The sequence below is a fragment of the Perissodus microlepis genome, chromosome 18 (assembly GCF_051167445.1).
Source record: "Perissodus microlepis isolate ML-2025 ecotype Zambia chromosome 18, ASM5116744v1, whole genome shotgun sequence".
NCBI classification, from domain to species: domain Eukaryota; kingdom Metazoa; phylum Chordata; class Actinopteri; order Cichliformes; family Cichlidae; genus Perissodus; species Perissodus microlepis.
In genome coordinates this window covers 8591359-8615773 of record NC_140478.1, presented here as the reverse complement: position 1 = coordinate 8615773, position 24415 = coordinate 8591359, and the positions used below count along the sequence as shown (strand labels likewise).

General features: G+C 41.4%; 2 protein-coding genes across 2 annotated transcripts in view; one reads left to right on the top strand and one right to left on the bottom strand.

The window, feature by feature from the left end:
* erich2 (glutamate-rich 2) overlaps positions 1-7865 on the bottom strand; it is a 48545-nt gene extending 40680 nt beyond the window's left edge. Inside the window, exon 1 of the mRNA XM_084911727.1 lies at positions 7307-7865. The gene's annotated coding sequence lies outside the window, so the exon portion shown is untranslated. The remainder of the gene's footprint in view (positions 1-7306) is intronic.
* Positions 7866-10958: 3093 nt separating this feature from the next.
* On the top strand, positions 10959-16630 carry LOC146367203 (kidney mitochondrial carrier protein 1). The gene is made up of 9 exons (XM_084913249.1): positions 10959-11209; positions 11306-11453; positions 11744-11838; positions 12124-12209; positions 12989-13084; positions 13174-13298; positions 13807-13930; positions 14853-14933; positions 15403-16630. Exons 1-9 carry the CDS (start codon positions 11146-11148, stop codon positions 15442-15444), a joined length of 861 nt encoding a protein of 286 aa, XP_084769375.1. The 5' UTR covers positions 10959-11145; the 3' UTR covers positions 15445-16630.
* The last annotated feature ends 7785 nt before the right edge of the window (positions 16631-24415 follow it).

The window sequence follows — 24415 nt, the reverse complement described above, 5'->3', positions numbered from 1 at the left end:
CGTGAAAAAACTGCCCACACAAGCGACAGGAGGACACAGTTGAACCCGCATAAATAGTACGACAGCAGGATGAATAACAGTGATTCACAGGGATTTGCCATTATGTCAAATTCCATATTTGGTGTGTGAATACAAATTCAAAGAATAGATTTGTGGAAATAAAAATACAGGTCTAGAGGGAAAAAAATAAAACGTTTTTGCATCACTATAACCTCACCACTGAATTGGAGAAAGGGCCAGGCTACAGCTCGCATTCAGCCAATCACAGTGCAGCATGTCGCATTCGCTGCGATGAGTCCACGCTGTCAGAGCTGCAGGGAATGAGGAGCACAGTGAGAGGGAGCATGTAGAACAAGTAGGACACACACACACACACACACACTAAACATAGTGGACAAGCCTTCGCTTTCCATTAAGTTCAATGCTGCCCTGAGGTTGGCATAAAAATACACCACAAAGAAGGGGACACAAACAGCACCAGTGTGTTTGTGGGTAAGGCACTGATCATGTCTCCTCACCTTGTACTGATTATCTCTGCAAATATCAGTTTAGCAGCGAAACCTAATAACTGTCATGTCAGTGGGTTCAGTTTAATGCTGTACTAAAAAATTACATACTAATTGCTACGAGAAATTAACAATTTGTGCAAAGCAATCTCCTAGACGCGATTAGTCCAAGAGATTGCTTTCCCAACCCCCCTCTCAAAGTCATTCCAGTTCCTCGGAAACTGGAAAATGAAATCCAGTAGAAATGTCTGACATTTCATCGGAGGAACATTTTCATGAGAACAAGGACGACGCTGAGCTGATTCTATTGAAATGTGAAACATGTATGTCCACACAAGACAGCATTCATCTAAGCAGGACATGTGATTATGTGATTCCTTCAAAAACAAAAGGCACCCTCCGCCTTAACATGCCCCTCAGGACTTACACCTGTTTCACACCAGCAGTGTACTCCCACTAACCCAGAGCAGCTGAGCTCATTCATCTTAGAATGAAACAGAAAACTCCTAAACCTTAAAATGTAAACATCACTTCTAAAGCTCCTTGATGAACATATTATATCCCACGCCTGACCCATGATTCCAGGTTTAATCACTGGCTTCATTTTTCCAACCTGGAATCTACGGCCATGTATGTATTTGAGTACTTGCAAGCTTGGTTACCAAGGTGTGTCCGAAGACTTTATAGGTGAAACTGATAACTGTTAATTAGTCATACAAAAAAAACAAACAAACTAGAATTTCCCACACCAAAAGTAGAGCACAGATTTCAGATTCACTGCTGAATAAATCACTACATTTGTCAGATAACTGTATTAAAATGCTCCAAAAGGTATTAAAACCACAAAGTCTTAATGAAGGTCCATTTCATATTTAGTCACCTTTCTCACTCACTATGTGTTAATAGACCTCTCTGCACTGAATCTTACTTGTTATTTTTCTCTCGCTCTCTTCCACAGCATGTCTTTTATCCTGTCTTCCTTTTCTGACCCCAACCTGAGCCTGGTTCTGCCGGAGGTTTCTTCCTGTTAAAAGGGAGTTTTTCCTTCCCACTGTCACCGAGTGCTTGCTCATAGAGGGTCGTCTGATTTCTGGGGTTTTCTCTGTATTATTGAAGGGTCTTTAACTTACAATATAAAGCACCTTGAAGAGACTATTGTTGGGATTTTTGGTACTATATGAATAAATGTGAATTAAATTGAATGTTTAAAGCAGCATCAGTCCTCTAATCATTGACAACAAATCAACAGTGAATAAGTTAAAATCTGAAAAAATAGAGTGCTGCTCCCTTAGGGCAGCACATATAGTTCACATTCTTTCACTGGGCTCTGCATGCATCCTTGATCACACACTGTACTGTACTGTCTTGTAACCACAAGTCACATTAGCTCACTGTCACATTAAAGTAATACACATGCACATTCTTCTGCAGAGATTACCAGTCATCAGTCGAGTGATACACAGTAACATTAGTTTGATGTTTTTGCAGTCACTCACAGCAAGTAGAAAACAAGAGCTCCTTATTAAACTGACACAATAACATTACAATGCACTTTGTGCCAGAGGATAAACCGGCTCCTGTACGGATGTGTATTTACAATGTGATGAGTTTGCATCAATATACATGCACTTTGCCATGCATGTTCATTCTTACACAAGTAAATCTAATTTGTCAGAGTAATTTAGGACTATTTTTACTACCTTGTGCTAAATAACACAAGTCTATGTTGCTAAACACAGATATATCTCACTCTCTTCTATTGCAGGCCCGTTTTCATGCTGCTTTTGACAAATCACCACATTAAATGTGGCCATTTTTACCCGCGCCACACTTCCCACTGCTTATTGGTTTAAGATAAAAGTGCAATATTTTTCCATTCATCTATTTCCGTTCATCGATGTGGCGCACAGCCTTTGACCACACGCACGCTGAACACACACTCAACTGGGCATTCGGAGCTGTGCACTCGCCTCCTCTTTCTCCTTGGTCGTTAATAATGTACTGGTGGCAATACTGAGGTTACTGACCCATAGCCAGCCCATTAATCAAATAATACAACTAGCATATGATCATAATAAATATGCTCCGGATAAATTTTTTGCAGTCAGGAGAATGATCCCACTGTTTTCCAAAGGAGGCTAAGACCAGAAGGACAAATATGACAGAAAACAGATAAGATTAAGTGGAGGTATTTGCACAAACAATATATTCCTCTAGTGGAAAATTCTGTTCTGGACAATCAAAGTGCATTCACATCCAGACAAACACATCATCCATACAAAGCTCTATATAGGCAGGTTCCCTGTGTGGTTGGTTGCTACATTAATAATATAATTTAAACACGTACATGTTTAATTGGCTTTACAGATGTATAATCTTCCAGCTGTCTGTGTTCACTCATTAAACAAGGATTAATTGCCACATATGAAATGTGTAAGTGATTGGGTCACATCTCAGGAGACTGAACTGCTCTGTGCTTTCAATAATCTGTGCAATAGGCCGTGGGTTTGCTGGAATGTTACGATGTGGTGTTTTGCTGACCTCTACAGGTGGTGAGATGAAATTGCACCAGGATGCTGTAAAAAGGTGGGTATCCTCAGTAGTTACTGTACTAATATACCCATGAAATTTTGAATTTTGGTGCTTTTTAAACTATAACCTTGTTCTGACATGTTTTGTCTCTAAAAGACACATGAACTTTTACTTGTTTTTAGTATTTGAATCTTTGTATTACGTTTGGTTTGTGGGATTTCTCTTTTATGTGGTTTATGTATCTGTTTCTCTGCATGTTTGAGGGTTCATTTGAAAACATACTATTAATGTGATGTGTATGTTCTTTACCATAATGGAGTTCAATTGTTGTTCAATTTAGAAAGACATGTTAGATTTCAAAAACATATTAGTATTACGCAGTGCTTATAAAAGTCTAAAGAGCTTGGAAAGAAAAGCATCTGGACTTCTTTAAGTTGCTTGAAGATGTTTCACCTCTCATCCGAGAAGCTTGAGTCCCAGATTTAAGTCCTAGGGAAATGTCCCCCAAGATGGACTTGTACCCCCTGTTGATCCTCTACCTAATCACACGAGTCAAGGTGTGAAAACAAGTGTAGGCCACAATCAGCCAAGGTTTTGGGTGAACCCGCTGTGAAACCTAGCCCCACCCTACCCTTCCTGAGGTCAAAAGGCCCAGGATGTGAGTGGACTCTCCACCATTTGACCTTAGAACTGAAGAAGCTTCTCAGATGAGAGTTTAAACATCTTCAAGCAACTTAAAGAAGTCCAGAGGAAAATGTAGCATTATTAAAAGAGATGAAAGCTCACCAGCTGTTTTATCAATCATTATGACACCAGAGATATGTTTTCTGATTAAAAGGGACTTGAGTAGGGCACCGGTTTAGCTCAGTGCATTGACCTGGTGCCTTTATGCCATATGGTTGAAAGTGGCCGGCCAGGGTTCGAGTCCGACCCGCAGCCCTTTGCTGCATGTCTTCTCTCTGCTCTCGCTTTCCTGTTGTTTCTTCACTAAATCTATCAAATAAAAAGCTGAAAAAGGCCCAAAAAAGTGATTTGAGTGACCAGTCGCATCGTGACATGTTAGAATGAGTACACGTTGACATTAAAACACATCAGCTATTTTTTTTTAGCCACGTCTGCATTTATTGTTTGTAACTTTGCAACTGAATATGTCTATGTAATCTAAGGAGCTTGGAAAGAAATGCATCTGGATGAAGGTTTCAGCCACCCTCTTCAGTGCAGAAGTTCCTCCGTCTAACCTCACAATACAAGAAAAGAAGGCCGTCACATCCCTGAGCAAAGACCAAAACATCACCATATTACCAGCCAACAAGAGGAGGTACACTGTTGTTCTAAGCACAACAGATTATCACACAAAAGTTACTGCACTCCTCAGTGACAACAACACCTATGAAACCTTATAATGTGACCCCACAAGCAACTACAAAAAGAAAGTCATCAGTTGCCTAGAACAACTTAAAAAGGATAAAGTCATGGACCGCCCTACATACTACCGTCTGTACCCAGGGGATTCTATACCAAGTATTTATGGGCTTCCAAAGGTCCACAAAGGAGTCTCACTCAGACCCATTGTTACCAGTATAAACTGAGCCACCTACAACATTTCCAAAAACCTCGCTACCATCCTAGTACCCCTTGTGGGGAACATCACTCATCACACCAAAAAGTCCACTGACTTCACCAACAAGGTCCACAAACGTACACTTAATCCACAGCGTCCTTTGATGTGGTTGCTCTTTTCACACGCATACCTGCAACTGAGGCAGTGGAAACTGTCAGAAAACGACTACAACAAGACAGCTCCTTGGAAAACAGAATCAGCTTCACCCCCGATCAGATTTTCTCACTGTTAGACCTCTGCCTTACCACTAGAGCAGGGCGATATGACCAAAAATATTTATTACGATATACATTTGAAAATTTGCGATAACGATATAACTGACGATATAATTGACACTAGACAAAATACTTTACAACTCTACAACTTTATTAGTGCAAAAAACAAAGCATCAATGTATTTTCACTTAAACAAGCAGCTGTTTTTATGTGCATTAAAGTTATATAAAAATTAACAGTGCAAATGCAAATTACTTGCTGACAGTTTAACCCAGGGGTCAGCAACCTTTAACACCAAAAGAGCCATTTGGACCCAGTTTCCACGCAAAAGAAAACACTGGGAGCCGCAAATACTTTTTGACATCTAAAATGAAGATAACACTGTATATATTGTTTTTTTTTTTTACCTTTATGCTTTGTGTGAACAACTAAGGTGTGTTGCTTATGAAATCCTTGAAGTGCAGAGAAAATTACATTTTATTTATGTAACACATTTTGAACTCTTAAAGAAATATAACAAAAGGAAAGACACCCAGCTGAACTAAAATGATCCGTGTAGCAAACAAAAACTGTTATATCGCCTTTGGGCTTTTGGAGCCTTGACCTGACTTTTAAAAAATAATTGGAAAAAAGCACTATGCTGCTAAAAGATGAAAAACAGATATTTGCAAAATTCTGACTAAATATGTATTTTACCTGGTTAATGTGTGTGGCGGGGCATCGTCTGCAGCACCGCTGCAGGGGAGGCGACGCACCTGAGCGGCACCCGCAATCACGCCTCGCCGCGTTTACGTCTGTGCCATCTATGCTGTTGTGTTGGTGTGTGTCAGGCTGTGAGCTGAAAAGCTACAGCCGGCTGTATGCGTACAGCAACCGTGTGTGAAAAGTGGTCAATAAAGAGATGCTGAAAAGCTTGTTCATGGAAACATCGTCGAGTCTGCCGTGGTATGTTTACAATGGGACTTCTGGTCCCGAACCTCTGCGCACAGCGTCTGCAAATCGGGCCTTTTATCTTTACGCAGGACTGTAAGCTGTCATCTGTGAGGCGTGAGCGGTGTTTGTTTGTAACATAGTTCACGGTGGAGAATAGCTGCTGACAATGTGAATCCGAAGTCTTGATAAATGCACGGCGTTTTGGCAGGTATACCGGCTTCCGCGAGTGTGACTCTTATTTTGAGCGATGAAAAAATAATAGAATATAATTTTGTTTTTATATTTCTAAAACTACAAGTTAAAAAAGAACTAACATAAATAAAATACACTTCAGCTAAATACTTCTAATTTATTTTCCCAAACCACCCGGAGCCACACTTTAAGGACTAAAGAGCCTCATGCGGCTACGGAGCCGCAGGTTGCCGACCCCTGGTTTAACCAAAAGGCATTTCCAGGGGAAAGTGGCCGACATATCCTCAGCATAACCATGTATAATATCAACAAAACTTAAAAAGAGGTTATACACACACAATACCGTAATACTATGTTGAAGCACAGTACGTATCACTCCGCGAGGCTCCTGCCTACGATGGCTGTAATGCTCCGACAATCCATCAAGCGGGTTCGTAGCTTAGCAAAGTCATACTAAAACATTTGACAGATTTTCGAGCGCCGTGTACCACATAAAATCGTTTCGAGGTCAGTAAACACAACCAGCATTCAAACATAAGGCACATGGGATTATAAGGGGCACTGTCGATTTTCAGAAAAATCAAAGGATTGATTTGTGTGCCGTATTTTCCAAAAAACACAGTAATAACGACGGCCCGCTAGCATGCTCTACCAAAAATAGTGCTTTGTTGAGTATCTGACAGACGAAAGCTAAACCAGTTCCACACCACTGAAGTTGCAGCATTTTTACAAACCAATTCTGGTTCATCCGTTTCATTCAACGATCCGCTTTTGCCCTTCTCATTCTCCGCCATGCTTTTTCCACCATGTGCGTATGAAAACAAAGGCACTGCGCATGCGCGTTTTACCCATATTCTATCGCGATATTTCATTTTCTTATCGTTGCCCAACATCAGTGTTGGGAAGGTTACTTTTAAAATGTATTCCATTACAGAATACAGAATACATGCCCCAAAATGTATTCTGTAACGTATTCCGTTACGTTACTCAATGACAGTAACGTATTCTGAATACTTTGGAATACTTAATATATTATCATGCTTTTTACAACAACGTGAATGTACTATTGCTGTGATTTATTACTATTACTGAAGGTCCGCGACTCCGAACTGTAGTAAAGGGACCTCTGACTAATACGGCGGGGTCCCTGTCGGCTCGTAGCCGAAAAATAGCTTTACTTTGTTGTGTGGGTCAACTTTTCTTGCGAGAGACAGAGAGAGGCGTTGAAAGACTGCTGCAACGGAACTTATTGTTTTCGGAGGAAAACACGAACACAGTGTACAGTCGAGTCTTAATAGCTTACTTACAGCTGGGCTCGTCAGGCTCTCTTCTTGGCTACAGTGGTTATTATTATATTTACATGCTTCCAGCTCCCGTTTTTGCTCAATGACAACTCGTACCTTTCCACTCCCCTTTTTCTCCCTCCTCGCGCTCACAGACCCATAACGTGTATGGCAGTCCATTCTCCCTGCAACACGGACTACACTGCCCATGATGCTACATTCTTTAGAGCTATGCTTGTAGCATTCTGCCTGTTAGCTTAGCACAACAACAACAACAACGAAAAGGCGCTCTCTCACCCAGGAAACACACAGTCGCAGAGAGAGAGAGCGTCGCCCTGTAACCATGGCAACCGTAACGCTGCCGCCTGGAACAACAGAACGTAGCTGTCAAACAAAACCCAAACAGTCCTGACCCGCGACAAAATGAAACAGGAAAGTACAGCAGTGTAATCCATTTATTTCAACAAAGTAACTGTATTCTGAATACCACCTTTTTAAACGGTAACTGTAACGGAATACAGTTACTCATATTTTGTATTTTAAATACGTAACGGCGGTACATGTATTCCGTTACTCCCCAACACTGCCCAACATTATACCGGTATTACCGTGAACGGTATGATATGGCCCAGCCCTACTTACCACCACATATTTTAAATACAACGAGGGTTTCTACAGACAAAACATGGATGTGGAAAGATCACTCTATCGAGGATGCCAATGTTCACATTTTGGACAGAGAAGACAGATGGTTTGAAAGAGGAGTGAAAGAAGTCATCTACGCCCACTGTGAATGACCATCCTTGAACAGAGGGGGTGGCTTATGACACCAGCTGTCTGCCATCAATGAAACAGTTTTGAGATGCCTTAACACCCACTCATATCTTGAGCCTTCTGACCTCAGTAAGTCACATGATAGGGTGGGGCTATTTTTCACAATGGGTTCACCCGAAACCTTGGCTGATAGTGACCCACACCTATTTTCACACCTTGGCTTGTGTGAATAGGCAGAGGATCAATAGGGGTCCATGACCCTCTTGGGGACACTCCCAAAAGACCTTAAAAATCTGTGACTCTCCACCATTTTCTCTTAGAACTGAAGAAGCCTATTGGATTAGAGGTGAAACGTCTTCAAGAAGCATAACAGAGTCCCGATGCTTTTCTTTCCAAGCTGCTTAGATTGGTAACTGAAGAAAAAAGCATTCTCACTGTCTTCACTGAGGTTTTGGATGAATTAATAAATGAATGAAAATCTGGAATGTTTTTGTGTATACTGTGGCGCTATGAGGGGAGTGTTGAAGATGTTTTTGAACATTTGAAAAATAATATTATTCTTATTTCTGAAGCATCAAGAAAAAATGTCTTGATGCATGCTTAATCATCAACCAAAAGGTTGATTTTGTTCATCTGGATGTAACGTTTTCAGTGGGAGAAACATTTAGTCACTCATCCAAGTGACTTCTTCAGTCTCAGCTGACTGCAGGTTTCCCCAACCCTACAAACAGTACATATAACTAAAAACAGCCCACTGAATGAACAATGGGCTGTGAGGTCAGTTCCTTGATCACTGATATGCAAACTATCATGACCATTGATCAACAACCACTGATCAAAGCCCATAGATCATTGATCAAAGACTGTTGAGCAGACACCACTGATCAGTGGACATGAGTGCCATTCACAGAGAGTTGGGGGCTACAATCACAGTGTTGTAAGATAGTGAAAGATGTACCAAACACTGGTTTGAGCGGGGTGGTGGTGGTCTTTGATCAATGATTATTGCTCTTTGATCAGTGGTTGTTGATCAATGGTCATGACAGTTTGATCAAGGAACTGACCTCAGAACAATGTCAGTAATTTCTGTAATTCAGTTTAATTTGGGTTTATGACCATTAATATCTTTTAAATGTATTTATTTTTTTATTCCATCCTCTTTGTTTAATCCAATATCTTCTGAAACAACTAATAATTTTAACTTATTTTTGCCTTTAGACACAGAATAAAACATTAGCTCCAGATGCTCTGAATGGGTAAAATAAATGTAATATTCTCTCAGTGAGATCAGATGTCACATTAACCTGTAGCAGCACAGAGTGCATGGAAGAGTTAGTTAGTTCACCTGTAGACACATATGTTTGAGTATGAATATGTTTGTCCTTTCATCGAGAATATGTCAAAGCGTTTAGTCATCTTAAGCTCACTCAATATGTCAGGAAGTAGTCTTTGTTTCTGCATTGATACTAAAAATTAAGTGTTGCAGATAAAGAACAACACAAATTTAGTGACCTTTGAGTTTGACAGTGAACATTTGTTGATATGTGGTGTGTATAGCAGCGTATATAACAGCCACTTGAAGCTTTTGCCAAAAGTGAATCAGTTCCTGTAGAGTCACATGTTAATATAACGAACTTCAGATATGAAATTAACATGTTTCATGCCTGGTAAAAACAAAAAACAAAAAAACAATTGTGTTGGTTTCTATGGTTATTTTCCCACCAATTCATTTTTTGTACCAACTGTACAAAAGATGATTCATTACCTTACCTGTGTGCTGCTATACACACTGGGTTTTCACACTGAGTGTTGGACAGGTCCATGTTTCAGATAAAAACTCAGATGTTTACAGTAGATGAAAGCCCTGTGGTGTTTTCCAGGGTTTTCTCACTGCTGATTTTGTCTGTCCTTTGTTTCGGTGTTTACTATAAACATGAGTTTCCTTCTGCCCTCTGTACCCATGATGAATACATGCGGGACATGCTGGACATTAACACTGGCACCAATACATACACACTACACACAACCAACTGCAACCAACCATAACAACAACAACAAACAACCATTTACTTTTACCTAGTACTAAACTCTTTGTGCAAATCTCTAAAAGAAAAAAGAAAAAAAGAATTGTATGTCAGTTTTTGTGTGTTATCCTTGCATAAAGTCCCATCATCTCGACAGTGGCCCAGATGGACATCACTAATTGCATTTTATGTATGTGGCAAGAGACCAACCACATAATTACTAAGCCAAAGGTAAGGTAGAAAAGAAATCCTGCTTCATGTTCATGTTTCAGACAGATGACAATTAGCTGGCTAAACAATGACAACAGCAAACAGCAGCAAAAACAACAGAAAACTTCAGGATATTCTCAACAACTTAGCTAAGTATAGATGCATCAAACAGAAGTGAACTTCTGACTCATCAACTTGTATCTGACTCCTTTTAAAAGTGCATCTTAAACCTCTGTGCTGTTATATATCTCTGGTATGGCTACCATATGTTCCTAACTTGCAGGAACTCTTGCCAGGTTCCATGTTCTGCCATTGCTGTAAAACCAACCAAAAAAACCCCAGTACAGTACAGTCTTCAATTTTTAACTATGGGTTTCATTAAAATAAAAATACAAATAATAATAATAAATAAATCTCCTTGTACACAGAAACTAAATATAATCTTATTACAGTGTGAGAAATTAGAGACCAGTTTTATTATATTTAAAAATTATCTTTATTCAGTCAAATTAAATTGTTTTAGAGTGTGAGTGACTGCAAAAGAAGCAACAGTGTCGTCTACTTTAAAGCCTCTGGGCATCTTTCTGCAATTGGACACGGTTGCCTAGCAGCAGGCATTTAGGCAGGGACAGTGGAGGCAGTGAGCAGAGTAGGAAAGAGGGGGCGGGGCTCCCTTCCAATTCAGCAGGGGAGGAGGGCTGTTGGGCTGGGCTCCCCAGACTGAAACGCGGCTTTCACATTGGTGGTAGTAACCCCACTGTTAGCATTGCCGCCCCTTCCAACCCATCTACCTTCCTCTCTAATCAGCGGCTAGTCGGTGGTTTTTAACAGTGCACTCGGTACTAGCGTGGAAAGATGTCTAACGTCAACTGGAAACCCTTTGTTTTCGGCGGGTTGGCTTCAGTGACGGCGGAATGTGGTGAGTGATGCGGCTAGGCCGAGCAGCGTGACTTCCTGTTGATTATTAATGATTTACAGTGTCGCGTGAGTGTTAATACAATGCTCTGTGTTGCAGGAACCTTTCCAATCGACCTAGCCAAGACGCGCCTTCAGGTACAAGGTCAGGTGGGCGATAGCAAGTACCGAGAGATCCGCTACCGAGGCATGCTGCACGCTATAATGAGGATCGGAAGAGAGGAGGGGCTCCGAGCTCTGTATTCAGGGTCAGTAGGACGGACTCGCATGCTAGTGTTGTACGTGGGGTCTCCATAGCCTCGGCTCCCAAACGTAACTGCATTAAGGTCTGATAAAGCTTTTCAACAAATTCCTTGTGTGTTTCTGTTTGTTCAGAAATTTTTACACTTCCTCTCTTTCGCTACACTTCCTTTTTTGCTGACAGCCACATCAAAACCTCTTCCTCTACTCTCGAAAGAGAAGCTCTGTTTTAGATTAGCCAAAAACCTTCAGAGATACTGCTGAACTGGGTAATGAAAGTAAACTTCCTTTGTTGCAGGATTGCTCCTGCCATGCTGCGGCAGGCCTCCTACGGGACCATAAAAATTGGCACATACCAGAGCTTTAAGAGGCTATTGGTTGAAAGGCCAGAGGGTGAGTCTCAGTTTCTCTTTCTCTGTCTGAAACAAACACACACACAACCACACACTCAGCCTGCTGTTTATGGCAACATGTGCACATTCCTCTTGAAGGTCACAGATGAGGCACAGATGTGCACGTGTGTGACCTACTTAAACATGTATCCTCACTTTTCCTCATCTGAGAGCTCTTTGTAACAGTCGGCGCCTGCAGTGAAACACTGAAAACTGACTGCTGCCCGATATCAAACGCAGCTTGTTCACAGTTACAGCCTGCCTCCCACTCGCTCTTCTCTTTCAGACGAGACGCTGTTGACTAATGTGTTGTGTGGCATTCTCTCCGGTGTCATCTCCTCCTCCATCGCCAACCCTACTGATGTGCTTAAGGTAACTATTTACACACATGAGGGTCGTTTCGGATCTTGTGTTCTCTTTATCAGATGGCAGTAGGACATGTCTGACAGGTTTTTGGAACTGTGGTGAGGCCTGGAGCCATTTTTTGCAGATACAGACTGCAGCTTTTTCTCACTTTTTCACTTTTGTTCTGTTGTATAAGGAGTTGTAGTCTTGAGGAAGCAATGTCTTCTTTTTTTCCCCAAGTCTTAACTTTTGTTAAGTGGAATGAAGGGCATCGAGGTGTCCCTGTGACCTCAATTGTGTGTTATTTATAGAGTGAAACCTCACAGTTTTAGCATAGTGTTCTGTAAATGATATGCGTGCAGGACTGCCAGTGCTTGTCTGTGCTCAGACTGTGTCCTGGCTAGGCGTGGCTTTTTTTAAACTCCTTGTAAGCCACATGACCTTCTGTCTGCAGTCTATTAAGGGTTAACAGGGTAATACACGGGCCTGCTGTTGGGGAACATTATGTTTTGATCATATTGTGTACTAGCTGCGCATGCCAAGCCTTTCACTGAGCCAAGAAATAAACCAGGCCTGATTTGCTAACAAGTCAAGGATGGGCTGGAGGGTTCTTGGAAGCGGGGATTGGGAAAATACTTTTGAGTACTGAGCTTGCCAAAAACAATTCCAGCAAACTTTTAAATTCCAATAGAAGCCCAAGAAATACACACTCCCCTAAGTTGGCTTTGCAGCGTTACACATCGTTTGTGCACTCTTGCCCTTTTCAAGTTCAACTTCGTAACATTCACCTCTTTCTGTCCTCCCAGATCCGCATGCAAGCTCAGGGAAATGTGATCCAGGGCAGTATGATGGGCAATTTCATTAATATCTACCAGGAGGAGGGGACCAGAGGACTGTGGAAGGTGCAGAGAAGCTTAAAAAATGACAGCAGTATATACAGCATTGAGATAGTGCAGGCACCCAACTTTAACCTTTTCTCTCTCTGCATCAGGGTGTCTCTCTAACAGCTCAGAGGGCAGCTATCGTGGTCGGGGTGGAGCTTCCAGTCTACGACCTCACCAAGAAGCATCTCATCCTGTCGGGTTACATGGGGGACACCGTGTACACACACTTCTTGTGAGTTTGAACTGGCTCCTCTTTGGCTATCGTGTCATGTGGTGCAATAACATTCAGGAAATTGCTTGCAAGTGGGGCGTATTGTAATACATTCAGGTGGACTCGAGCCAGAAAAACAGATCAAATACAGATTTTGGCTCATCAAAGGAAGGGTTTTTTTTTCTTTCATAAAAATCCTTAAAATAAAAATGTCTTCCTCAGAATATCTGTTATACAGACAGGTATTGTGCTGTATTGTAGAGATTACTCAGCACTCCCAGCGGAAACCATTTCACAGTATTCCTCTTAGTTATTTCAGGATGTCTGCTCAGAGCTGCAGTGACGCCAAGTTTGTACCTGCCAGAGACTTCAGTGATTGTATTTATAGCAGCAAATGCCATGTGGGTACTTGGACGAGGCTGAGAATATTTTCTGTTTGTACTGGTGGTGTACACACCACCATAAAGACTGTTTTTAGTACCAGCAACATAGCTAAGGGACATAATGCATTTACCCTTATGGTCAACAGGTCCAGCTTTGTGTGCGGCTTGGCGGGGGCTCTGGCATCAAATCCAGTGGACGTGGTCCGGACACGCATGATGAACCAGAGAGGAGGAGCGCTGTACCAGGGAACATTAGACTGTCTGCTGCAGGTCAGTCAGAACCCCTGAAACGTGCTTAGATTCTGTTGCCCTCTAGGTAAAGAGTTACTCCATCGATTTTTGAATCAAGTCTTCTCATCATGTAAACACAGACACAGTCTTGGAAAAAGAAGGCACTTGGACTGCTTTAAGCTTTTGAAGATATTTCAGCTCTCATCCAAGATGCTTCTTCAGCCCTAAAAACAAATCTGATCGATGTTTCAAAGGAAGATTGATATTTCCGTCTGCAGTAATAATACGGTGCTGTGTGTCTGTTCTGGGACCTTCTCGCCCTTTCATTCATGCACATATATGGAAATTCAGAATCAGCATGAAGGCTAATTCGGAGTAGGGTACAAAGTGGCTTGCAGATGTGCAGCAACTGCGGATAAGGTGAAGCAGCTTAAATGCTGTACTTTATATTTGATTTGTCATTAGAATGTGTAGGAGAGTATCGACAGGTCTGTCAGGTGGAGTGGATCGGGAATTAGGCTGAGCGTCACTTTGTGACTGGCCTGAACTAATTTTGTGCTCTATTTGTATCACATGTAAAATGTGAGAAAATGATCCCTGATGAAAATTAGTGCAGGGGAGACAGTTAAGCAAAAAGAGAGGAGCATTCTGGGAAGTACAGGATCTAGTGGTTTGGTTTTTCATGCAAAAGCCCATCTTTATTGAGCTGTGGTAATTAATGACTGGAATACTTTTTAAAATGCAGACATCTTCATGACTTTCAGCAGCTGTGAAGTTTAGACGTTTCCATTAGTTGGTCATGTATGATTTTTTTTTTTTTCTTGGTGGTACATAATTACTGTCATAGCAAAGTTGAATATCCAGATCAGACCTTAATTTCACTCATTCTTCAGTTCCTGTAAATGGATGCGCAGAGTGGGTGATCATCAGAGAGTAAAGAGTGTTTGTTTTCTTCTTTCAGACGTGGCGCTCTGAAGGCTTCATGGCCCTCTACAAGGGTTTCTTCCCCAACTGGCTGCGCCTAGGACCATGGAACATCATCGTATCCTTTCCAACTCCACACAGATGTTGTGATCTGTATATATAGATTGATAGATAGATATCCTCTGTGGTGCGACACCTTCTAAGCTGTAGGAAATTCTCTTATGTATTCGTTGCCTTTGTTTCACTGAGGAAGGCTTTGTTAAACGCTCGCTAACTCTGTGAAACTACTGCCTCACTGCCCGACTGGTACTGATTAGAGGCAAATAGCTGCATGTGATGGAAATAGGGAAAGGTGTGGAGAGTGAACATTATCAAAGGCTAAGACTGGATTAAAGGTGATTGAACAGGGAAATAAAGGCTGGCAGATACTCACTGTGCTCCAACCAGGCCTGAAAGATCTAATGAGATTAGTTCCTTTTGCAGCAGAAATTGGAGTAACAAGAGAGACTCGGTGGTGCCACTCATTCTGACCAAAAAAACAAAGTCCACTCCTCTTTTTTCTTAAGTTCCTTTACTCCAATTTTCAGTTCTTCCTCACCTATGAACAGCTGAAGCAGATCAGCGTGTGATCAGCAGAACAACATGGCGGAGATGAGTATGAGCGCACGCTCCAAGAGGAGCTGAGAGGACCAAGATTGGGAAAGCGAGCTTGATGGAACCAGCAGGGGGAAAGGGGAACGCACATGTAGACCTGCGTGAAGGGTCAGAATGTGAATTTGCCAGATTCTTGTCTGGAGTGTCTCCTGAAGCCTGTGGTGAATGTGGACACAACACACACACACACAGATCCATGTATTTCATACTTTTTCTCATCTAAATGCTACGTCAGGCTAAGCAACTTTACATTTGCTATACAATTCCCTCAGATACACGTGGCCTGATTTATTGACTGGGAACCAACAGTCCCAGGAACTTTGCTTAAAGGTGGCTCTAAAGTCACAGAGAAAACACGAGGCTTCTACACTTTTTAAGTGCTCTATAACCGAGTGCCTTAGTTTGCGATGCGGGGCTGTCTGAGCTCTACGCTGCATAAGGACAGCAGCTGACAATCGCCATAATCACTCCCTTTATGAATAGATTGAAAAGATGTTTAGTGTGCACGAGGTGACAAACTTGAATGTGAATATTGTATTTGGGGTTTTTTGTTTTGTTTGTTTTTTTATTATTAATTTATGTGTTTCTAAATTTAAAGAGACGGGTGTGTGAAAAGGTAAAATTATTTCAAAGAGTTTTCCCTGAGGTGTTTAGCAAAGAGCTGGGAATAATCCTGGTGTGCTGTAATAAATGAGTTTCATAAACGGCTCCTTGTTCATATGTGGTGATTAGTGGTCTCTCATGCCAGCAAGTGGAGACGGTGAGTGTGACCTCAGGCAGCTGAGGGTTGACTGTGCTCCCCGTTATGTTATCATTTGGTCTGCTGGAGAAAAAAAAAGTTACATAAACCTACATATTATATCAGCTCCAGGTTCAGCCCACTGAGCCGGCTGCGGTGCCGTTGTTTATGCTTTAAGGCGCTCAAACTGCTGCACGCGAGCCGCAATTAACGCCAAATGTATTTCCATATACTGTATTTGCTGTAAATGTGAGCTTTTATTGTGAGGAATGAATATGCCGCTGGCTGTTATGTGTGCACGCGTGTGTGTGAGCTATTGCTGCTGCCAAAGTATAAGCCAGTGTAACTTTTGTTATACCTTGTTGATGTAAATGCTCCATGTATATTTGAAATGATTAAAAATAAAGGACATGGATTTTTCACAGTATTGTCCTTCCCTGGTACCACAGTGTGGCACTGTGGAGCTACACACTCACCTCAGCATAACTGAATACACCAGTATCTGTTTATTATGAGTTTTTTTTTTTTTTTTTTTTTAAATTCCCAAACCTCAGCTTTGAGGCCACAAATCTAGCACAGTCGTGTTTCTCGGGGATCGCCTGGTTCCTTTCAAACGTGTTCAAGCGGCATCCCACGAACGTTATGAATTTTTCAGGGGGAATATAAGATGTAATTGTTTTATTTCTGTGGATAAATTCCCCAGTTTTCCCTCATCAGAGCTGTTTGAGGAGCTCAGGGGAGTGGAAGGCGCCGCAGCGAACGCGCAGGTCTCTGCGTGGATCTGTGCCTCGCTGTGTTATTTAGGGAGCGCCACCGCGGGACTTATTACTTGTGTGAGAACTGATACTGTTGGGTCTGCTTCATCTCAGCCACTGAGTCTCAGCGCAGCATTTGCTGCTGGCGTCCTGAGCGTGGCTGGGTGGAATAGCTCGATTCAAAAACAGTGCAGCAGAGTGTGGCAGGAGGACAGGTTTTAACACTTGGGTACGATCCACCCACAGCACAATTAGACCTCTAGGGCTCGAATTCGTGTCAAATTGAGGTAGAAGAAGAATCCATGAGGCGAGGTGTAAAACAGAAATGAGAATAACGTGTGGCTTGATGCCAGGATTCGGCATCTGTAAGTTGGCAATTTAGCCATCTCTGGCACAGTCCTGTACAAGCTGGACAAGTATGACCACGGGGGATTCCAGCAGTCACAGACACGCTACATTATGGGTATTATTTGCTGCCTGGCCCAAATGTGCGGGGGGGTACAGGCTCTATTGTGTTCCAGGGATCAGAGTGAGCTTTTGTGTCTGAGGGATAAGGCTCTATGCTGCTCCAAAACACCCTGCCCTTTTTTTTTTCATTTATTTTTTTCTCTGCCTATTTTTTTGTTCTTTCAGCCGTTTCTCTAATGAAAATGCTGCAACCCACAGATGGACGAGTGGATGGAAATGCAGACAAGGAGACAAATCTATCGTAGTCTGAGGATCCATTCAGAGCAAGAACTCTGGCGCTCATAAGCCCCGCTGTGCTGACAAAGACAGAAATCACAGGCCTATTGCCATTTCTTTTTTACTCACACTTATTTTCAGATATGGGACAAATCTTTTTTTTTTTCTTGTATTGTCTTGATGCTTATATTTGAGGGAAAAAAATGAATGACTTCCATCCTGAAAGCACATTGTTTGCAGGTCACGGATTTGGCATAACATCAAAATACTGTGCTTAGAGAGATGTCTGAAACATCTCCCCCCTGAAGGGGGGAAAAGTGCAGCCTTCTGTCATTTGAAATCGTGGCTGTGGTAAATATTTTGATAAATTGCACAGCCATACCCTGCCCGCGAAGAACAAGCTGACAAAGTGAGGCTTTGGAACTGAGGAACACAATAGATCGTGCAAAGATGTCAGCTTATTCTTCAGGAATTCTTCCCTGCAAAACCACAAAGATAATTTCGGAGTACATTTCAGAAAAGAAAAATTACAGCAAACCGCTGCAGGAAAAGAGAATAAAAAAGAAAACAAAAACTGACATTTTGGGAAATACACTTATTTGCTTTCTTGCTGGAAATTAGATGACAAATATCACTCTGCTGTCTGTAAATATGGGGCTGGAGCCAGCATTTGGTTAGCGCAGTACAAAGCTTTCAAAGTATTTGTGCATAGTATTGTGCAAAAGTCTTGAGTTACCCCGATTGCTTTAGATTTTGCTTCCAAGGAGATGGACTTGTGGTCTTTAGCAAAAGGTTGTTGAAAGTTTTCTTTGGACCTTGGCTGCTTTTTCACTCATTTTCAGTCTATTTACTGTACCTGACCATTTACAGAGGAATGTTAATGTGAGCCACTTAACACTGACCTTATGAATCATTCAAGCAAGGAAAAGGCAATAACAAGTGATGAACCAGTCTACTGTGTACACATAGCAGAAAGCTTAGCAAAGAATTTATTTAAAATTGTATCTTTAAGCACTTTTCACAAAAACACACAATTTGTTCCCATTTCTTTGTTTGCATCTGTGGAAAAAATCTCAAAGATAACACACCGTGACAGGCATGAAATGGTATTTAGCAGTCTCTGAAAAAGAACTACAACAGATGAACTGAAAGTATCTGAATGTCAAAAAGGAAGAAAAATCCAGCAAAGACCTGAGACCAGGATCTGAGAGCTGGCTTTCTTCAGAAAGGAAAACAGGGAGAAAAGGCTGAACTGGACTGAAAACCAGTGGCAATGGGTCTTATGGAGTGATGAATCAGAATTTGGTTGGGGAGAGAGGTCAAGACGAATGGAATTATAAACACAGAAAAGTTCCATCAGATTTTAATCCAGCGTACAATATCATCTGTCAAGTGTTTTAATTTTTCATCATAACAATCATCCCAAACACACTGCCAATGCAGTAAAAGTACATCTAGATAGAAGAACACACATTAAAACACTATCAGTCATGGATCGGCCTCCTCAGAGCCTGGATATCAACATTGTTGAAGCAGCGTGGGATCATCTAAAGGCAGCCAACAGCCAAAGAAGAGCTTTGAATGTCCTTCAAGAAGCCTGGAGAACTATTCCTGAAGAATACCTATAATCATTAAGTATGAATGAAACATGGATGTTGTTTTGTCTAGTTTAAACTTTGGTTGTACTAAAAGAAACTTTGTAAGGGGCAGTCGTTCACTACCTACTCGCCAGTGTTGTCATCCTTTTAAATACAGATTCTTTCCTTCTTTGACTTGATCATCAAAAGGACACAATTCGAGAACGGCGCCTCCTTTTTCTGTTACTTTTATAAAAATCTTCAAGTGCCTGACTCAACCGTCCATATTGACTGAAACTCCTTTTCCAAACAAACAACAGGCTCGCTAGATCACAGTGCGGTCGACCTACATTCACACACCACTGGAAGGGGACTGGAACCCCAGGGAGACAGGATCACAAGGATGAGCCGCTGGTAATGCTGCTCCATTGTTCCATTAAGATGAGAACGGGCCAACAGAGTGAATGTTAAAGGAGATAAAGCGTGGGGAGATTTGTTCCGCATGCTGACTTCTTTCACTCTAAGGCTTCAAGAGTCAGGGGAAGTTAAGTCATGTCACTTGTGAAGCTTCTTGACGTCTTTATAAAAGTTAAATGACCTGTTAGTGTGTTCTACTATTTTCAAAAGAACAGTTTGACATTTTGGGGACTATACAAATTCCCTTTCTTGCAGAGAGTTAGACAAGAAAATTCATCACACCTGAGCCCATGTGCAAATAGCCTGTTCAAAGCCTATTGATGTCATGGGGATGAATCGAGCTGAAAAGCTTGTTTTTTTTATAGCATTATATGATTGATTATAGGCCAGAACTGAAATCAAACATGATCTTTCCTTTTTTAAAAAAAAAAACAAAAACCAAAACACAACATCAGATTTGAGATACAGATCATTAGTGGATGATTTTGAGGTGGTCCAGGAGGCATCTTTTGCTGCTGAATGTGAATAAGAGCAGAGATGGTGATCGTCTTCAGGAGGATGACAACTGTGTTGCTACGTGTCTATCCTGGAACAGCATGCCAAGTACCTGGGCATCCACGTCCACAACAGGCTGAACCAGAAGACCAAAAAAAAAGACACAAGCAGGCTCGGGTTCTTAAGGAAGCCAAGTTCGTTCAGTGTATGCAGTAAAATGATGGAGGTTTTCTGTGACTGAGTTGTGGTAAGCCCAATGTACTTTACTGTGGTGTGCTAGGGAAGCACTGCTTTGCAATTTTTCCTCGTAAATAAAGCAATTTATTGCTTTCCTGCTATCTAAATTTAGACAGTTTACAAAATTTGACTGGATTGATGTGGCTCCGCCCCCCCGTGACCCTGATAAGGACAACTGGAGGAGAATGGATGGACGGACTGGACTGAACAGAGCCATCACAGCATCACAGAGCTCTTGTCAGACTCGTTCTGCTTTGTGTAATTCCCAAGCATAAACACTAGGCAGAGCTCATGCACTTTCTTCCCACTAAGACACAGGAGCTGAGGTGTAAACACACCATCTGCCTGTCCCCAACAGCTAGACTCTGTCTCCCCCTCCGTAACCCGCTCAGTCACAGCTCCCTCATTAATATCCCAGTTTCTGATAAGGAATAAATATTCAAATATGCAGCGGTATCAGTTTCCTTGGACCCCTGATTTAAAATTCCCTGCCCTCAGGCGCACAGGCACAGCATGCCCACAGAGCACACACAATCCATACAAAAAAAACCCACTACACACACACACACACACACACACAGGGGCCTCTGATGTATCCCAGTGGCCTTAGTGGGATTGCTAGCTGACACCAGAGCCCTCCCACATACTGTGTGAAGCTGCTGTTCTCCACTTTTTTTTTTAAGAGGCAGAGGCAATGGGGGGTAAAGTGAGAAGAGTTGGGAAAGACAGGTGAAAGACTTAGGTGGGGAATGGGAATAAAAATGAACTGATGGAATGAGATGTTAGATGGAGTCAACGGGGGAGATATGGGAGGGGGGAACTTTATTGGAACTCAGCTGGCATGGAAGCCGGGGGTGAGCCTGCGTAGAAAGAGAATAGAAGATGACAAGAGGAGAAGGGATCGGTAGGAGAGAGGAGAGGATGCAACACATGTCCTGATTCTCTGCTGCGCTCCAATTAGCATCTATATGAAGCCCGCTTGTCAAGCCGCTGTGCCGAGGACTCGAGACACAAATGCGCCACAAGATGAAGGCTTATTGGTCCTGACATTATTTGACTTGAGAGTGGTGTGAGAAAATGGGTAAAACTGGAAAGATTGGGGTTTTCTGGTGGTGCCTGATGCCTGCAAATATCAGCAGGTGGAATATTTACTCTCAATCTGAATGTGAAAAGAAGGAAAATCAATGTAAGCAACAGGAAGAATACTGCCTTAGAAGGATGCCTTATTTTCAATCATTAAGGTGCTTGTTAAATTGAGGAGACTAAAAGGAGAACCTGAATCACAAGTAGATCTGAACAGTACAGCCAAAGATTTTATCACTCATTAACTAATTATGTGTTATTTTGGAAAATCTAGAGAAAATGAGGTGGAAATTCAACTGAGATTTTCCCCAGTTTTGCTCAGAAAGGTGAGTTAATTTATTGTAAGACGAAGCACAGAATCAGTGTGTTTGTTTCCCCTGGGTGGGTGATTTCAGGCAACTCTACACCACTTTCCACACCTGTACTGATGACACAGGTCTTATTGATGCTCTTTCCCCAAACTTCGAACAGCTCAGTCGGCATGAAACTATAATCTAATTTAGATGTTCAAAGGGTTGGAGAGCCACACGTTTTAATTCTCTGGAACTTACCCGGAGCCAGCAGGCACGTAGAAATCAGTGACGTTTGTGGATCTCCCCAAATCTGCTTTTAATCATTAAAAAAAAAAAGAGTAGTTAAAGCAGAGTCACATTTTGATCTTCACAGAGAGGACTAATTCATGCTTTTATATCCAACAGGCCAGACTATTGTAATGCTCTCCTATCTTGTCAACCCAAAGAAGTCATAAATCAGTTACAACTGATTTCAGCCTCCGACGCCTGAGGGCTGACAAAGAGGAGAACATATAACTCCTTTTTAAAGTCCTGACACTCGTTGCCTGTCAGACTCTGGATCTGTTTTAAAACTGCTTTAGTTTTCATGAACAAGTTTTTATTTCTTGTTTTTTCGTTATTGCGACGTTGGATGTTTATTGGTTTCATTATTACCTTTTTTTTTAACATTTTTAGTCCCTCCTGTGTGTGTCTCAAACTGTTTTACTGCTTATATTTGATATTTGTTAGCAGCTTGTCAGTCATCTAAAATCCCAGACAATAGGTAACATATATGTATTTTCTCTGGGATGTATTTCATTGTGCTTTGTATATATTCATTTTGTTGTCTTTGTTCTTTGTTACTGTAGTTCATAGTACAGTAAAAAAAAACCTGTTTTTTTAGGTGCAGCAAATAATGGATAAGAAGTTTGAATTGTAAACAACTGTGCATGAATAACTTTACCGTATGTTTCAATTTTATACTACAATATATTTCTAACTAACCAGGCAGCTCATTATTTTTCTCATTTACAAGATACTTTCTTTATAGATGTAATGATTTGGGGTGAAGCTGAAAGAAAGGCAAGATTTTAAATGTATAAGTGAGGTCAGAGGTCAAATGTGACATGATATTTGGGTGAAAACTATAATGTGATATTTAGAATCCCCGTATACAGGATCATTTCCTAAATGTTGCCAGTACAAACAAAGGCAGCAGTATTTTAAGCAAAGATTTAAAGATAATAGACATTTTTTGAATTTCATGACATCCATGAAAGTTTGACCTTATTTGACCTTAAGGAAGAGGTCAGAAATCCAAAGTAACGTGCTATTTGGAACCCCCATAAATCATTCCCTAAATGCCTCTAGCTTGTCAGTACAAACAATGGCAGTGAGAAACATAATTCTATTTAGCATTTTTATCACTTTCACCTTCTGATCTGTTTATTGACCTTGAAGAAGAGTTCAAAGGTCAAATGTGACATGATATTTGAAATCTTTTTATGGTACTTTCTTTATGTTAACAATGCACACCATACTTGTAAGAATCATAGTTTCTAAGGCTTTTTTTTTTTAAGTTAATTTTCGACCAATGAATCATTACGTTGTTCTTGAAGACTTTGGTGGATGTGAGTCAATTTGTAATGGATTGCTAACATGACCCCCACTCTACACCCCTACAAAGTTTTGTGAAAAGTAAAAGATTCTGATCTGTTGTGTTCACACACGTGCAAACCAAAAGCACGGCCTCTTGGGCAGAGATAATAAAATAAGCAGTACTATGTGCCATAGCTTTTCAGATGCTCTTGGCGTCACTTCCACAGAAATGCATCTGTAATTGGAGATGGATTACTCCGATTACCTGACTTTGTTTGAGAGATCCCCCAAGTAATGATTCCAAAATGTAAAAAGTATGTTATCCATAGCAAAGTCACATCATGCATCAAACACCTAAGCTGAATTGTTACTGAAGTGAGAGCTCGGCTGCCTTGATCGCCATCGAGCTATGTTCACAGCTCCTGCAATAGCGTTGTGGGATATTTATGCTGCTGTAGTGTCCAGGGAACACATACTACCCCGATATTCCCCCTTAAATAGTCTGTATCTAGCACACTGCGGTTTCATATTATTTAAGATTTAGTGAAGATAGTGAAGATTCTCATCAAGAGAGTTTTGGTTAGTTGGCACGAAACAGCATCTTTTGACATGCGAGCTGATCAAATGTTCTAGTTTTGGGGTATTAAACAATTTGAATCACGAGCGCTTCCCTTCATGGCTGCCAGATCTCAATCCAAGTCAGCAACTGAGATTTGGCAACAGTGTGCTGGCCACATCCCCCAAAACACCAGATGAGGGAATAGTGTTCTTACCTCCAGCAGGCTTTTAGGATACTTAAATGAACTCAGGTAGCCCAGCATAGACGGATGAGCTGAAGTATCTTCTGACTCATATTTGTGGCTGATTGCAAAGAGCCAAAGGTAAAGTCTTCATCGGTGTGCTAATGCTTGTACAGCCTTAATACCTGAAGTGAGTCAAATCTTGCACTGCTTAATGCGTTTAAGGATTTCAGTCTAAATCTGTCTGATGCCATTTGGGAGCAAAAAGAGAGAAAGAGAGAGAAAGCAAATGTGCAAACTCATCTCTGCTGTGTGGAGAAGCAGCCACCAAATGAGTTAACATGGCTC